General features: G+C 41.1%; 1 protein-coding gene across 3 annotated transcripts in view; it reads left to right on the top strand.

Moving 5' to 3' along the window:
* The window catches only part of LOC5567324 (semaphorin-2A), a 418,406-nt gene that overhangs the window by 272,191 nt on the left and 129,653 nt on the right, over positions 1 to 16,562 (top strand). For all 3 annotated transcript variants that reach the window (XM_021842536.1, XM_021842537.1, XM_021842535.1), the window contains exon 4: positions 407 to 458. In XM_021842536.1, the coding sequence (XP_021698228.1) occupies positions 407 to 458 (52 nt within the window). The remainder of the gene's footprint in view (positions 1 to 406; positions 459 to 16,562) is intronic.

The following is a 16,562-nucleotide window of genomic DNA, read 5'->3' as shown; positions in this document are numbered from 1 at the left end:
GCTCAAAAGACATTCAAACTTTTTTTTTGTATATCGTAATGATTGGCTGCATAGAGCATGTGGTTGAGTTGCTATCATCATTCATAGGCATATGAAGCATCAACATTTGGCATCATTTGAAACCTACATTTTTTCAACTTACGATGTTTCTGTTGAAACACAGCTCAGTAAATACGCTTTCATAGCTACCTTTTTGCCTTTTCAATGCACTGGGCAGCAAGTTAATTGGCTTCAAACTAACTTGCGAAAATTGACTCGCAACAAGTCAATTTTGTTTTCTCAAGAGCGTCAACCTTGCGTGGAGGTACCCTCGTGGGCTTTAAATTTATTTTTCATACCTATTATACGCTAACACTTGTCTTCCGAAAAGCTAACTTTAATAATCTTCTCTTTTTTCTCCCTGCAGGGATCGAGTCTTCAGGTTAAACCTGAAAAACGTCAGCATGACGTCTTGTGAGGTAAGTTTAAATCATTTCATAATACCCTCCAATTCATCAAATCCCATTCCAAGAAATACAGCACCATCTACTAGATTATCGTTTTCCTCTGAATTGAAGCGCTTCATCCGAAGTAACACATTCAATTGTGTGATTTTTTTCCGGTATCGAAATCCATACTCAACTGCCCACATGATGTTGTTCCGTAAACGATTCTCGACTCAGCCACACCCGACGAAGACAACAGTTGTTGTTCCGAGGAGGATTTTTTTTTTTTTGCTATTCGAGCATTTCCCTCCTGCTTGTCTCGTCGATGGTCCTTATTGTCAATGACCGGCTCTCGAGACTTGCTGAGAGTGTGAAATTCGGCGCGTGAAACATCCTGGGAAGCGGTGAAACCAAGGAAAATGCACCCAACAGAGTGGAAACCATATTCGTATCACCATCACATCCGTGTTTCGGAAGAAACCCCGAAAAAAATATCGCACGATACCAAGAAAAGCCAAAAACGACTTTGATAAAGTGAAATGCCATTTCGATCCAATTGAATGGAAAAAAGAGCTCTTCAGCAATGGCCTCACAGTCGGTGCTAGTTGATCAGTGAGAGTGTCGTGCTTGAATGCTTCTCGACAGCACTAGGCGGGAAAACATCCATCGAATAAAGCACGAGCGCACAATCTGCTGGGTGGTAGTTTTGCTATCTATTTTTTTTGTTGATTCCGACGGTACAAGTGTTGCATTCAAGTGGAAATTGTTTCTTGAATAACATTTTTCGGAAGGATACTAGATGCTGAATATTTGCCATGATCAAAGCCTCCAAGTAAACTCTAGCACATTATTTCCCTCTTTTTCACCTAAAGGGTTTTTTGCAACATGTTAGCTCTTTTATAGCCCTATATTAGCACGCAGGACCATTTGCTTACCAGGGTATATAAAACAGATTATACAGCTCAGACCATGAATTTGCCCAGAACAATTTTACTAGTTTTGTAACCTACCAATTTATAAAACCAAATACTCCATTAAGACCAACTAAATTTATATTAAATTCTATCGCACCTCAGGTGGATAGAACTGTTGATTTTTTTGCCATACTTCTAGTTTTTTTTTTTTCTGTGGAATCCTTGAAACGAATAAAAAATATCACGATGACACATTCGGCGATAGGATGGGGAACATCGCTGCGGCCGTTTCCACACAAGCAAATATGCGCTGGTTGTGATGCTAAATTGATTGCGAGTATTTATGCTTGATTGAGTGTCGATTTTGTGATATGTTTGCGTCCCGTTGTCGGTGTGGGAAATATTTCGTAGAATATGGGGCACGGGGATTACCGCTGGATCCACGGAGAGTGCTTCATGCGTATGAATATTGAATTCTAAATGGCCAAAGCTTTTTTTCTAGCTTTGTTTTATCGATGATAAATTTTCGTTTTGATTAACAGATAAATCGTGACTGGTGAGTGAACGATTTTTGAACAGTTGTATAATGGTTGGTTTTACTTTTCATGCAACGAAAATGCAAGCTTTATCATCAACTAAGTGATCTCAAAGCACTTATCGCTTCTTGTTTTCGTTGTAGTGCATCAATACGTTTTGCATCTACTTTCCAATCCACAATGGTCCAAAACCACAATTTAGCAGGAAAATAGTGCTTTCTCTGTTCTCTTTGATTTTAGACGTTCGATGTCTTCAAAGAAGTTACTTGTAATTCAGTTTTACATCTCCTAAGAAAAAAAAAATGAATAGGGTGGTCCTTATTTAAGTTAAAATGTTGGCTCAAACTATTTTGTTTTATGAAATTTGTGGATGCAATCCTCTGCAAACTTTTAGAAAATGTTATTTTGAACAATTCTGTCGAAGACACTTTTGATCTAACTCTTAATTTGAGCTAAGTAAATTAATTTTGAAAGTTTTAACTTAGGATGGACCCGAAGCATTGATTATTTTGGTCCAACTTTTTTGTTTTCAGTTTAACGTTTCAGTGTCCTTCGATTCCGGTGGGGGAGAAGCTTCTGGTACACAGGTACCCCGACGATTATTTGCCGGTGCTGTTTCGCGATCTACTCAGCTAGTCACCGGCGGAGGATCTAGCCTACTCCAATTCGATGTTGGTCCACTACCCATCACCGACTATCCATCACCGATACTACGTGACGTTCGATGTATTTGGCCTAGTCCCCGACAGAGGATCTAGCCTACTCCTATCGCGATCCGACGCCCTCTTGTCTTCTCGCCATTTCTGTTGCAGCGACGACATGATATGGGTTATCGCTCAGTTCATCATGTACCATTCCGGATATAACGCATACAGCATCTGACAATATCGTTCTATAAGTACTCACGACTCGCACTGACATCAGCCGAAACGCTATGCTCAGCTTTCGTGGTTCCACTTTGTTTCTAGTGCCTTGCCCCAAGCAGTTACTTCATACCAAAGTATCGAAGACGTTCATTGCCTTCTCGGACTTTCTAATCTGGAAATAGCTCTTCAGGATCTTGCACAGATAGTCGGGAACCTGCATTCTGTACAGTGTTGTTTCGATGGCCTCCCAGCTGGTACTGTTGAATCCTTTTTCAACATCTATCGTGACCACGGCGCAGTATCGATCTCCTCTTTGTTTATGCTTTGACGCCTTTTCAGCACACTCGAGTACTGCTCGAATTGCGTCTACCGTCGATAAGCCTTTGTGGCTTCCCTGGTTTTGGCAGCAGTACTAGTTCCTGTATCTTCCATATTTTTGAAAAGTAACCTTCGTCAAGCCACTTATGAAAAACCTTCCTGAACATGTCCGGATATGCCAGGATGGTCGCTCTCAGTGCTACGTTCAGTATTCCATTTGGATGAGAGGCTACCTTCGAATTTAGTTGCTTCACCGCTTCTACAACCTCGTCGTTAGACACTTGTTGCTCCTCCTTGCTTCTGCGAATTCACCGTACGGCGTTGGTGGTCAGGACGTTGGATCGTGCTTCGGAAAGAGACCCTCCACGATCAACTTCAGCTTGTCTGGGCACATCTCAACAAGTGCCGAAGGGCCGTTGATCTTTGCCATAACGACTCGATACGCATTACCCCACATCTGCATCTCGGCTCAGTTGCTTGTAGCATTTAGATTGACTAAGCTTGATCTCCCGTTTCATTGCAATCCTAGCTTCTCGAAAAGCCGTACTTCGCTCCCTTCTCTCCATTTCCGTTCCTGCTCTCTGAGCCCGTCTCCTGGCTCTGAGACAAGCAGCGCGAAGTATGCTGAGCGTGTCATTCCACCAGTAAGCTGGTCGCAAGCCGTTACCAACCTCGATATCCTCGTTATCGCCGTCTTGACGAAATGCCACAACGAAAAGTTCATTATTAGAGTCTTCCACTTCCGCTCGCTAGTTATTCTTCCCATTTTTGGCGCAGGGTTCCGTTGACCAATGCAATAGCGAATCGCTTGATGATCGCTATGGGTCTACCCCTTACAAGTTAATATTCGCCGACAGTGCAGGATTGTGAAATGTAACGTCAAGGATGAATTCCCTCCCGTCCAAAATGTGCTAACGGAGCCTTCGTTGCACAAACGTGCTAAGGTCGCTAAGGTTTCCTGCCGGATAAATTTTCTTGCGTAGTGACCAACGCAAAAGGATTTATTCTGCAGGAAGCTGTCCCACAGCACCGCCCAGGCTTTGAAGTCTCCTGCGATGAGTATCGGCTTCCTTACGATCAACTTGTCAGTTAGCTGATCCACCATCTGACTGAACTGCTTCACTGTCCACCTCGGAGATGCATATCAACTGCATCAACACCGTTGATTTTGGCGATGACGAAGCCTTCACCTGAATTGTCCACCACTTCCTGGATAGGGAATGTGCCAATAACATGTATCGCATCCGTTCCCGTTCTATCCGCCACCCAGTTTCCGTTATCAGGTGGAACTGTGGTTTAGATTGATCTGCGTTAACTCCATTGACATTGACCTTTTATCGGCCTCCTGTAGGCAGGACATTTGAAGCCACCCGTTTGATGGTCGTTTCATCCTCTGGAGTGCAAAGCGTACACTTTGGGCTTTGCGTGTAGTCTTTCACAAGATGACCAGTTCCTGCACAATTCCAACACATTTTGGATCTGTCTGGCCCGTTGCAAGCGCCTGTTTGGTGTCCAAAGTTTAAGCATTTGAAACATTTTCTGCTTGCTTGATCAAACGCGGAGCGACTCTCAATCGGCATATCGACCATCCAATCGACACTTTTCCTACCTCTAATACCTTGTTCGCAGCTGTCATCGGCAGACGAATCATCGCTGTCTGTGTGCCTCCATACACTTTCCTCAATCAGCTCGCCATTTGCACGTCACCTAAGTTACACTGCGACTTAAGTGTATTATTCAGCACTTCTTCTGACGTAATTTAGCCCAGATCCTTGCAGACAAGTATAATCTCCGGGCATAAAGCCATCATTTCTGCCTTATCACCCAGTGATTGAGTCATGCGCTCCTGAATAGCTAAACTATCAATTGTAGGATTTTCCTTCAACTCAAAGAGCATCTACCGAGGTTGAGGCTTTTCTTTCTTTTTCTGCTCCATTTTCTGTACCTCCATCCGCATTTTCTGGTTTTTCTTCCTTCTGAAAACGACTTTTCTCCATCCATTCTCCAGTGTAGTGGCGTTCGTACTGCGCATATCTCTTGGAGCGACGTATCCTGTCGTGCTGCTTCTTGGATCCACCTGGTCTCCCATCTCCCGGCGATGTTCTGCTTCTCTTTGGAGTCATGGAAACCTCACTGACCTCTCTTTCGTCCGCTTATCTGATGTAACAGCGAGAGCACCTTTAGCCGTCCCCAATGCGTACTCGCTGCCGCTTCGTACTCTTTCACCGCCGATGAGAGGCCCTTCGGAACCGTACGATCATGAGCTTTATATTTTTGTGAGCGTTGTTCTTATTGTCCACGTCATTGTGGAGTTCCTCCGCTTTAGTGGAACTACTTTCAACCGACTGCACACTGGGTTATGTGGTACTGCGTTTCTGTTGTTGCTGCTGTTACTTACTTATGTTGTTACTATTTCAACTGTTACGACTGGTTCTTCTACTGCCGTCATCGTTGGAGGTGACGTCAGTAATCCACTTCTTGCGAACGGATTCGCCACATTTAGTGCGTTGTTGTTGTTATCTCCTGTCATGCTGTAGGGTCCCTCCTCCAAACCGCTATCTCTACCCGTGATAATTAATCGCCCACATGATCCCATGGTTGTCTATGCAAGCAGTGAGGCCATGCTAGGGTTGACAAGGTCCCTTATGGAGTACCATGTTCAGAGCCGAATCAGCGCTTGTCAGGAATTTGCATATGAGCCTTTCACAGGCTAAAGTGACGAATTTTGAACGTATTGTGTTATACTTTGGGAATAGACCCTTGACTATGTTTCTCATATTGTTCGCACATACATATCGCGATCGAAGACGACGGCCCATTGCCTTTCACCCTTATCACTCGGTAGGAATCCCCCCAAGGATTAGCATCAGCTACTCTGCACAGCTTTTTGAAGCAGTTAGACTTGCTCAGCTTAATCTCTCGTTTGAAAGCCACTCTGGCTTGCTGGAATACATTCATCCGCTCTTCTCGAACTACTTCGTGTCTCGCTCTTTGACATCGTCTCCTGGCTTTAAGACAAGCAGCACGAAGAGTGCTGAGTGCCTCGTTCCACCAGTATACGGGACGCCGATCGTTTGATGGCTTCCGTTTTCTCACACGCCCTGACCATCGTCTTTGTTAGCTCCACCGCATCGAGATCCGTGATATCGCTGTCTTCAGGAAGTGCTTTGACGAAAAGGTCCTTGTCGAATGCCTTCGTCTTCCACTGCTACACGATGGTCGTGTTTCTCGGCGTTGCTGTGGAGTCCCGTCGGCCAATGGTATAGCAGATTGCCTGGTGATCTCTATGGGTGTACTCCTCACTTACCCTCCAGTTTAGGTTGCCACCAGCGATGAGTGTAATGTGTAATGTAATGCTTCCAACAGACGCTCAGACGGTTTGACAAACATTGCCTTCGCCCCCCAAGTCAGTCAAACCGATTTATGTTGATGCAACCGTTTGACCGATTGTCAAAGTTCGTTACAGCTACAATATATTTCTTCGCATGTTTTGAATCTCGGCAAGTAAAGTGAATACGTAATTGTTTTTTTTTTGCGTTCTGTGGCTGTTGGGAGAATATCTCTACGATTTTTGGACAGTAATCGTAGTAAGGAAGAGCAGAACTTTCAAAATTTACCGGAAAAAATGAATATGGATGAGGAATTGCAGTTATAATTCGCACGAAGTATTTCGTGATTCCTTCAAAGATCAATGCAAAAAATGCCTCAAGTAGTTTCAGTAATTCTCCAAAAAATCTTCCAGAGAATGCTATAACAATTTCTTCAAAGATTCCTTCAGGAATTTCTCTTTCAAGCTCGTTTCAAGGATTCCATCAAGTATTACCTAGGAATCACATCACGAATTTGTTCAGATACTTCTGAAGGGATTCTTAAAAAAATTCATCATTATGAATACCTCCCAGGCATTTCACCAGGTCTTTTTTCAGGGATTCTTCTCTAAATTCCACAAATAGTTCTTTTTTTTTTCAGAATTTCAACCCTTAATTTCTTCTGTGATTAATTCTAACATTTTTTCTACATATTCCTCCAGGGATTTATACAAAACATACCGAGGGATTCAAAAATTCTCCAAAGATTTATTTAAGAATTCTTCCAAGGAAACTTCAGGAATTTCTTAACATATTTTGTTAAGAAATATGCCATCAAATTGAAGTCAATTGCAATTTATTGTTAACGTCTCCAATATATTTTATACCGCGGGAGTAGTGATGATTCTCTAGTTTGAGACCAATAGAGCGAGCTCAGATAAATTTATTTGCGAAATTATTCATTTGAATACGATTTATTTGTGCTGTTCGGCATTTGGATCAAAATGTTGTTTTATACTCCTAGGTTAAAACAATACTGAACAAGTTTAAATGAATAAATTTATCGACACACTCAATAGCTTACAGTTATACTTTGCGAGAAAATTAAAAATTTCACAAATATCAGCTAATTTAAAGCAATCAGATGCATTTGAAGTCACTGTTGGTCTTAAGTTTTCGGAATATGAGTCAAAACGGTACTTCTAATATCTATCAGAAATTTTTCCATTTAACCATCAATTCCTTCCAGTATTTTTTGAAGGATTTTTTCCAAGGAATCCACCAGGAACAATTCTTCAGGATCTCCTTCAGGGATCTATGGAGGAATTCCTGTTTAGAATCCCAAGAGGAACTCCTGATAGAGTCACTTGATCAAATACCGGTAAATTCCCAAATCACTGAAATCTTTATAAGAAATTTCTAGTCATATTGCTGAATGAATTCCTGAGCGAGTAATGGTGCTCAAACCAAAGCTTCTTAGCTAGGGCACAAGGTGGAAATACCTGTGTCTCATCCCTGGAAGACGAACACGCATGGAGTGACTTTAACTTTCTTAGCAACGTCACTCCCAACGAAGATGAAAACATTTCATTCACATTTACACTCAATTACAAAAAGTATACTAAACTACACATACACTAAATTTCAATCCGGTCGCATCACTGGCTTATAGTGAATCCTTGACCATTTCCCTTCCCATCATCCAACACCTTGACATCTATGAGGGCGTCGGTGAGTCGCTGGCCTCTCTTCAAGTAGGTGTCATATCATCATTTTCCTTTCCTTTTCTCGTAACGGAGAAGATGGGCGTGGCCGGCAATGGAAACTATCATGTCTTTGCATCTCTGAATTCCGATTGGATAACTATTTGATCCAAAATAGTTTTCCATGAGCAATTGTAATAAGTGTTGTAAAGTTTCTAACATGACAGTTTTCAGTATGCAATCTACGAAATACTCCGTTACCACGCAACGCAACGCAACACAATATTGCTGAATGAATTCCTGAAAACCCTCAACAATCCCTGGAGATATTTATCGAGAAATTCCTTGAAATAATTCGGATTAATCCCTTGAGGATTTCCTGGATTGAGTCCATAAGGAATTCCAGGAGCAACCCCTTGATGAATTCCGTGAGGAATCTTTTGAGAAATTCCGGAAGCAATGTATTGAGAAATTCCGGTGGTGAAATCCTTATGATGGATTCTGGTAAAATCCCTGGAGGAGTTCCTGATAACCCTCAAAAATCCTTGGAGACATTTCAGGCGGAATTCCCTAAGGATTAATTCCTTGAGGAATTTTAGGAGGTATCCTTTGATTAATTACTGGAGGAATCCCTTAAGGAATTCCGGGAGGACTTCCTTGAAGAGTTCCGGGAGGAATCTCTTGATGAATCTCTTAGAGATACTACTAGAAGAATCCCGTAATAAATTCCGGGAGGAATCTGTAATAAATAGCCTGATGGAACCCAGACTAACCCTAGAGGAATTCCTGATGGAACCTTTGGAAGAATTCCTGACAGAACTTTTGATGTTTTAGGATCTCCTTAAAATATTCTTGACGGAACTCCTGAGCGAATCATTGGAGGAACTCCTGACAATATCCCTAGAAGAACTCCTGGTAGAATCGTTGGAAGAATTCCAGTATGAATCCTTGAAGGAACTTCTGATGGAATCCCTGTGAGAAACTTTGGATGGAATTGCTAGAAGTACTCCTGATGGAATCCCTTGGAGAATTCCAGGTGCAATCCTCGAAGGATTCCCTGGAGGAACTTCTGATGAAATCCTTGTAAGAATTCCTTAAGATAGTTTTGAGTGAACTCCTGATGAAATCACTTGAAGAACTCCTGATGAAATCCTATAGAAGTTCCCATAGGCTCCTGATGAGATTCCTGGAGGAATTACTGATAAGATATCTGATGGAACTCCTTATGATATCCCTAGAATGAATCCTGATAAAATCTCTGAAGGAACTCCTGATAGAATCCTTGTAGGAATTCCAGGTGGAATATCTGAAGGAATTCTTGATGAAATCCCTGAAGAAACTCCTGATGAAATCCTCAGAAGAACTTTGATGAAAGCCCTAAAAATACTGCTGATCGAATCCCTGGAGGAACTCCTTATAATATCCTCGGATGAATTTCTAAAGATATTCTTGAAGGAACTCCTGATGGAGTCATTGGAGGAACTCCTAAAAATCCCGAGAAGAACGTCAGATGAAACCCTAGAGAAACTTCCGATGGAATCCCTAGAGGGACTCCTAATAGAAACCCCGAAAGATCTCCTAATGGAGTGCTTCGTGGACTTTATGATTTAATTATTTCACGTATTGTTGATGGAATTCCTGTACGAAGTCGTGTTTTATTCCCTAGAATAGTTCTCCTGATGGAAAAACTTTTCAAGGAATACCTTGAAGAACTCCAGATGAAATCATTGGAGGATCTTCTAATGAAATCCCTTGAAGTGCTCCTGATGGAATCCCTATGGGAACTCCTGATGAAATCGCTGGAGGAGTGCCTGATTACATTTCTGATGTAACTCTTGATAGAATCCCTAGTGAGATTTCTTATGATATCCCTAGAAGGAGTCCTGATGAAATTCCTCGAGGAACTGCTGATATAATCTCTGAAGGAACTCATGATAGAATCCTAGGAGGAATTCTAGGTGAAATATCTGGAGGGATTTTTGATAGAATCACGGGAGAAACTCCTGATGAAATCTCCAGAAAAACTCTGTTGAAAACCTTAGAGGTACTTCTGTTGGAATCCCTGTAAAATCCCTGGAGGAAGTACTGATGAAATCCTCGAAGAAATTTCTAAAGATATTCTTGAAGGAACTCCTGATGGAATCATTTGAGTAACTCCTGATAAAATCCTGAGAAGAACTCCTGAATCTCATCCTCCAGTTGGAGACTTTGAAAAGACTCTGATGGAATCCCTGGATAAACTTATGCTGGAATTACTAGAGGAACTCCTGATGGAATCTCTGGAGGAATTCCAGATATAATCCCTGAAGGAAATCCTGATGGAATGCCTAGAAGACCATCTAATGGAATCCCAGAGGAACTCTTGATGGAATCCCTAGAGGAACTTCCGATAGAATCCCTATAAGAACTTCCGATGGAATCCCTTGAGGGACCCCTGATGGAATCATTCGTGAAATTCATGATTGAATCTTTTGAAGTACTCCTGATGGAATTCCTGGATGAACTCATGTTTAATTCTCTAGAAAAAATCCTTATCTCTAGCGGAGCTACCGATGGAATCCCTGTAGGAACTCCTAATGGAATCCTTGGAGGAAATTTTAATGGAGTTCCTGGTGGAATCTTCACAATAACTTCTGATGGAAACTTTTGAAGTTCTCCTGATGATCCTTGGATGATTTCTGGAAGAACTTTTTAAGGAATCCCGACAGGAGTTCTTCTGCTGGAAGCCCATGAAGAATTCCAAGTGAACTGGAGGAACCCCTGGTGGAATCATGGATTTGATTCAAATTGAGTTAGTCATCTCAAAAATAATCTTCCCTCCCACTTTTCCAAACATGATAATCCGCTATGGCCAAAACCGGTGCTTCTACCCTATAGAAACTAGATTCCTTTGAGTAATTTTCCTAGACGTTGCTGCTAGCGTTCCAGTCCAAGATTTTTTTTCCATCAGCTCACAACTTTGATGAAGAGTAAACAAGCCATTTCCCCAGTGGCATCTCATTTTCCTATTTGGCGTCCTATTTGCTTTCATTACATCAAAAAGTCTAATGAAACAAAAATCACTGCGTGCCAGCGCATCCCTGTGTGTTCTGGGAACGCCTTGCCGAAAAAACTCCAACAGATTGATGATGCAAAGAATCCTGCCATCCTCGTCGTCGTCGTCGTCGTCAATTCTAAATCTCAGAGCTTCTTCCGACTTACCCGAGGCAATTCGGAGTGCGGGGTGCACAAATATTTGAATCATCTTTTATTTATGAAATCCGTCTCCAGCTGTCATCGTCTCCGTAGTCGTCATCGTGTCGTAATGCATGCGATTTAGTCCTTTTTGCGCACGTACCTCCCACTTCCGCCCTCGTGATCCAAGAAACTATTTGTTCGGTGTAGGATCTCGGCTGAAGTTGCGTCAACTGGCACGATGTCGCAGGATTTCCCAGATCAGGAATCGTGGGAGAAACCAAACCTGATTCGGTCGCCGAAAGGCAGCCAAGTGTATGAGGTTGGCCAATCTTCCGGTGATCAGCCCCACCTTATCACTTGGGATGCACGCATCAAGAGCACCATTTAGCAATAAACACATCAAAGAGCATCACTGAGCCGAACCAATCTGGGCCCTCTGGCGTCGGTTGCTTTTCCGTGGGTTTTTCTTGCGAGGGGAAAAATAAAGTAAACGCGTGCTGCATTCCCTTTTAATTTAAATGCTGTACAAATATTATTCTATTATCTCGCAAATGCGTTCTTTGTGAGTGCGCGGCGGATTAAGGGTGAATCTGATTTTGCCTCCCCCATGTTCAACATCAGAAAACTTCTGACCATCCTGCTTATGGGCGGCACGGAGACGCATATAGGAGTAATACGACCAATTTATTGGCCAAAATGTTCAGGGGCATTTCAATGACATTTCATTTCATTGATTTAGTTAACATCTAAACAGATAACACTGAATCAATTTCAGAATTCTTGCAACATGTTCTGCTCATCGTTTCCTTGACCACCTTCTGGATATTGGGTTCGCCGTAGAGTTGGGTGAGCTCGTCGTACATCTTTCGCCGCCACACACCGTTTTCCTGCACACCGCCAAAAATAGTGCTAAGCATCCAACTTTCGAATACTCCAAGTGCTTGCAGGTCCTCTTCCAACATGGTCCATGCTTCATGCTCATAGAGAACCACCGGTCTTATGAGCTTTTTGTACAAGGTACATTTGATGCGGGTGTGAATCTATTTTGACCGCAGCTTCTTGTGGAGGCCATAGTAGGCCCGACTTCCACTGATGATGCGCCTCCGTATTTCACGGCTAACGTTATTGTCAGCCGTCAGCAAGGATCCAAGGTAGACGAACTCGTCGACCACCTCGAACATATCCCCGTCTATGGTACTTAACACTGCTACCTAGGTGAGCCCACCAATTAACACGTACTTTGCCTTGGTCGCAATCACCACCAGTCCAACTTTCGTTGCTTCGTGTTGCAGGTGGATGTACAAATTATACCTTTTCAAATGTTCGGCCGACAATGTCCATATTATCTGAGAAGCAAACAAATTGACTGGTTTTCGTAAAAATCGTACCTAGGCTGTTAAACCCGGCTCCCCACATAACAGCTTCTAGCGCAAAATTGAACAACAGGCACAAAATACTGAGCAAACAGGCAACTCCTTGTCATAGACCCCGGCGGAATCCAAACGATCTGGAATGTTCGACTGAAACCTTCACACAATTTTGCACACTTTCCATCGTTGCTCTTATCAGTCTCGAGAGCTTCCCGGGAAAGCTGTACTCGTCCATGATTTTCCATAGTTCTATGCGGTCGATACTATCGTATGCCGCCTTAAAATTGGTGGAAAGGTGCTCGAAAGTTCTTACAATCTAACTTGTCGCCCTTTTTGTAGACCTTAACCTCTCTCAAAGTGGGAGTTGGTTGGTCTCCATTGCCCGCAGTACTAACGAAGACATTTCCTCCGTTGTCTCAAACTTCATTTCCCATGCTCACAGCGCCATTCAGGTGTTCGTCGTAGTGCTGCTTCATACAGTACACCGGATATACCCCTGCATCTACGCCAGTCCATGCGGCAAGGTAATTAAAGCTTGTTTTTTGGTTAGCAGACTGCCTATGAATTAGGCGTAAGGAATGACGCGCTATAATGATGGAAGAATGGAAGCGTAGGGAAACGGTTTTTTTTCCGTCTCAGGTTCTAGCGATTGCTATCAACGAATAGTGTAAGTGTGATAGACGAACAGTGCAATAAATAGCAAAGAAAAGTAAAACTACAAAGTAAGAGGCAAGGAACGGACCTGTGATTGAACCCATGACCATCTGCTTATGATGCAGAAGCGGTAACTATAAGACCACCAAACCCGTCACTAGCTAAATGACCAATTGTGATTATAAATCTTATTTGAAAACCTTCAAGAGATTACCAATCATTCTTGTGGAGCTATAAACCGTCGCAAGTATGGGGTCAATTCATTGTGTGGTGTATTTTGCCAAAAAAATGGAATAACCTAGACTTCCTCAAATCACAAAAATTCTGTAGAACCTCATCCCATTGATGTACGTGTATTTAAATAAACCCCAAAATATTTAAATTATTCAAAAAATGCAGATACTGTCGGTGACAAATACTTTCCATTCAAAATGCCCAAATTTGGAGATCTGTACCTCAGTTTGTGGCTGTCAAAATTGGCTGAAATTTGGATGACAAACAGCAAACAACCTGAAGTTTTGTCTGTAATAAATTCATCAAATTTCATTCTTTTTTCAAAGAATATCATACGGTTGATCAAAGACAAATGTAAGTAATCAAAAGATGTTTAAGTTGATTTAAAGATGGTGAGTTAAGGTTGGTTCTTTTTTTTACAAAGTTGTTCACTTTCAAAAGCTACGCAAATTTGAAGAGCACACCAACTAATTACAGGTTACTGTTTTTGAATTGAAATAAAAAATATTTTAATAACTTACTTTTGTCTTCAAACTACCAATTGAAACTCTTTTTATATGACTAAAGCGTAAAGAATTCACTACAGACAAAATTTCAGGTTAGTTGTAGTTTGTCAAAAAAAAAATTCAGTGAATTCGGACCACCAAAAGCTGAGTTACAGATCCCCAAACTTGGGCGTTTTGTATGAATAAGCAGCATTTGATTACTAACTGTTGTCACTCTCCGTATATTGACAAACAATATTTGCATAGGTCTTAATTAACCATGATTTCTAAATATAATTTTCAAGATCTGTTACAAGTTGTAACTTACAACATCAAATAAGAATGGTGTCAGATCATTAAGGCTAAGTAGCCCGTCATTCGTTTTGGCAACAATGATGACTTTTCAGCTTGCGTTTCAAAGTGATATAACTCAGTCTTGATGGTTTATATCGACTTGAAAAAGTATCACTGTACGCACCAACATGCATAAAGTATGCTGATACTTCTTCAGCTGTGTCAGTGCAAAACCAATTGATTTTCTTTGATTCGAAATCGTGAGATGAATTAGCAACAATCATCAACGACGCGTACAAATTTCAATGACGGCCTACTTCACCTTAAGCCGAAGTATATTAGGCAGAAGTTTGTAAGGCCGAATGGGTTATTAGGCCGAAGCTCGTTAGCCGAAAGGGCCATTAGGCCGAAACTTTCATAACTTAACAGGAATCCCCTAATGACACATTCGACCAAATGTCACGTTCGGCCGTTTGATTGACAAAACGCCTAATCACAAAACGTCGAATGCTGAAACGTTGAAAGGACGAAACGAACATTTCCTGATAGGATAATTCTCTTCCGAAAGAACAAATAATTCATTAAATGTTAAACGTTATTCATATGCTTTGCTAATCGATCTCCACGTGAAAAAAGCAATCTGGCCAACAATGTTGGAAATTCACCGTTTTCGACGTTTTTCCTTTCGAAGCTTAATACCTTTCGAGGTTTTGGGACTCAACGTTTTAACATTCGACGTTTTGTCTTTAAACATTTAGTGCCTAAACCAATTTTGGCATACTGTCCCAGCAATATTCCAGAATATATTTCATACATTATATTTGTCAAATTGGATTGGGGACCAATTATCAAAAGACAGAACATCGAAAGGGACAAAACGTCGAAGCAGTCATTTTTCAAGGTTGGGTGACAAAACTTCGGAAGACAAAACGTCGCATCCCAAATCGTCGAATGCCAAAACGAGGAAAGGACAAAACGTCGAAGGAACAAAATATCGAAAGGAAAACGTCGAAAAGAAAGAAATTGAAGGATACGATATTTCTTGGAAGAATTATTCTTTTCCGAAGGAATAAATAATTCATTTTGTGCCAAAAGTCATTCATTGTACATGTAATCGATCCCGATGTTAAAAAAGAAGACTGTCAAAAAACGTTGAAAATTCAACGCTCTGGACGTTTTGTCCATTTTGGCGTTTTCAAGAAATCACTGGTTATGTTTGAATATCCAATGATCTGTTTTTTATAGTGTTTGCGGTTGACCTAGAACGCCGAGGTAAATTACGTGTAGCTGACGAAGTTTTTCCCTAGCTTGGATACTGAACTTCGAAGGCGAAAATTCCATTTACGTTTCATTTAATCAATTCCTTTTACAGATCCCATTTACATGAAATTCTCTATACGTACCGTAAAATCGGGTGTAATTGATCAGAAGGGTGAAATTGATCATCATATCACACGATTTTATTTATTCGTAATAGAGCACAAATATCAATGTAAGCTGCAGTAAATGAACGTTGTTTGTTGTAACTATTGTCGAATTGTGTGTTGTGAAGTTTTTTGCGTTAAAGAATGTTCATTACTATGAAAATAATGTAAAATTTCAAAATCATGCACCTTGCAGTATTGACAAACACCTATGAACTTCTATTTCTAAGGAAGGATTTGAACATGGTATAAACCTGAAAGTTTGTGAGGATGCTTGATATATATCCCCAAACAAGATTTCATCACCAAAACTCGTACCAATTAGCTCATATGGTTGAAATAATTGAATTTCTGTTAGATATCATCGAGTTCCTAAGGAAATTGCATACATTTAGGCGTTTTCTGTGTAATTCTTGAAATTTGACTATTCGTTATTTATATAAATATTGCATTGTTAATAATTTGACAAGCATATTCGGATTCAGGGAGATAAAATTTATCATGTAGAGTTGTTTTGAAAACTAACAATAATGGCATTGACAAGTGATCAATTTCACCCCGAAATGAGATCCCCTGGTTTTTTTTTAGAGATATTTGTTAACACTAAAATGACATTTGTTAGAAAATTTCGGTACATGAGTCGATGAGGTTCACCTTCGTACTTTTTTTCTTGCATTTAGTTGTTTGGCATTGTTAACATTCAAGAAAACAGACTAGAAATACCGTGAAAAATGATCAATTTCACCTGAAATTACGGTACCCGACCAATGTTGAACACCTTCTTAACTTCTTCCTTGACTAGGTTGAATTTCTTTTGAAAATTTTCAATCGATTGACACGGCAGTGCTTCGAGG

The sequence above is a fragment of the Aedes aegypti genome, chromosome 2, assembly GCF_002204515.2.
Source record: "Aedes aegypti strain LVP_AGWG chromosome 2, AaegL5.0 Primary Assembly, whole genome shotgun sequence".
NCBI lineage: Eukaryota > Metazoa > Arthropoda > Insecta > Diptera > Culicidae > Aedes > Aedes aegypti.
The sequence above is the reverse complement of the archived record's forward strand: the minus strand, read 5'-3'. Positions and strand labels throughout refer to the sequence as shown.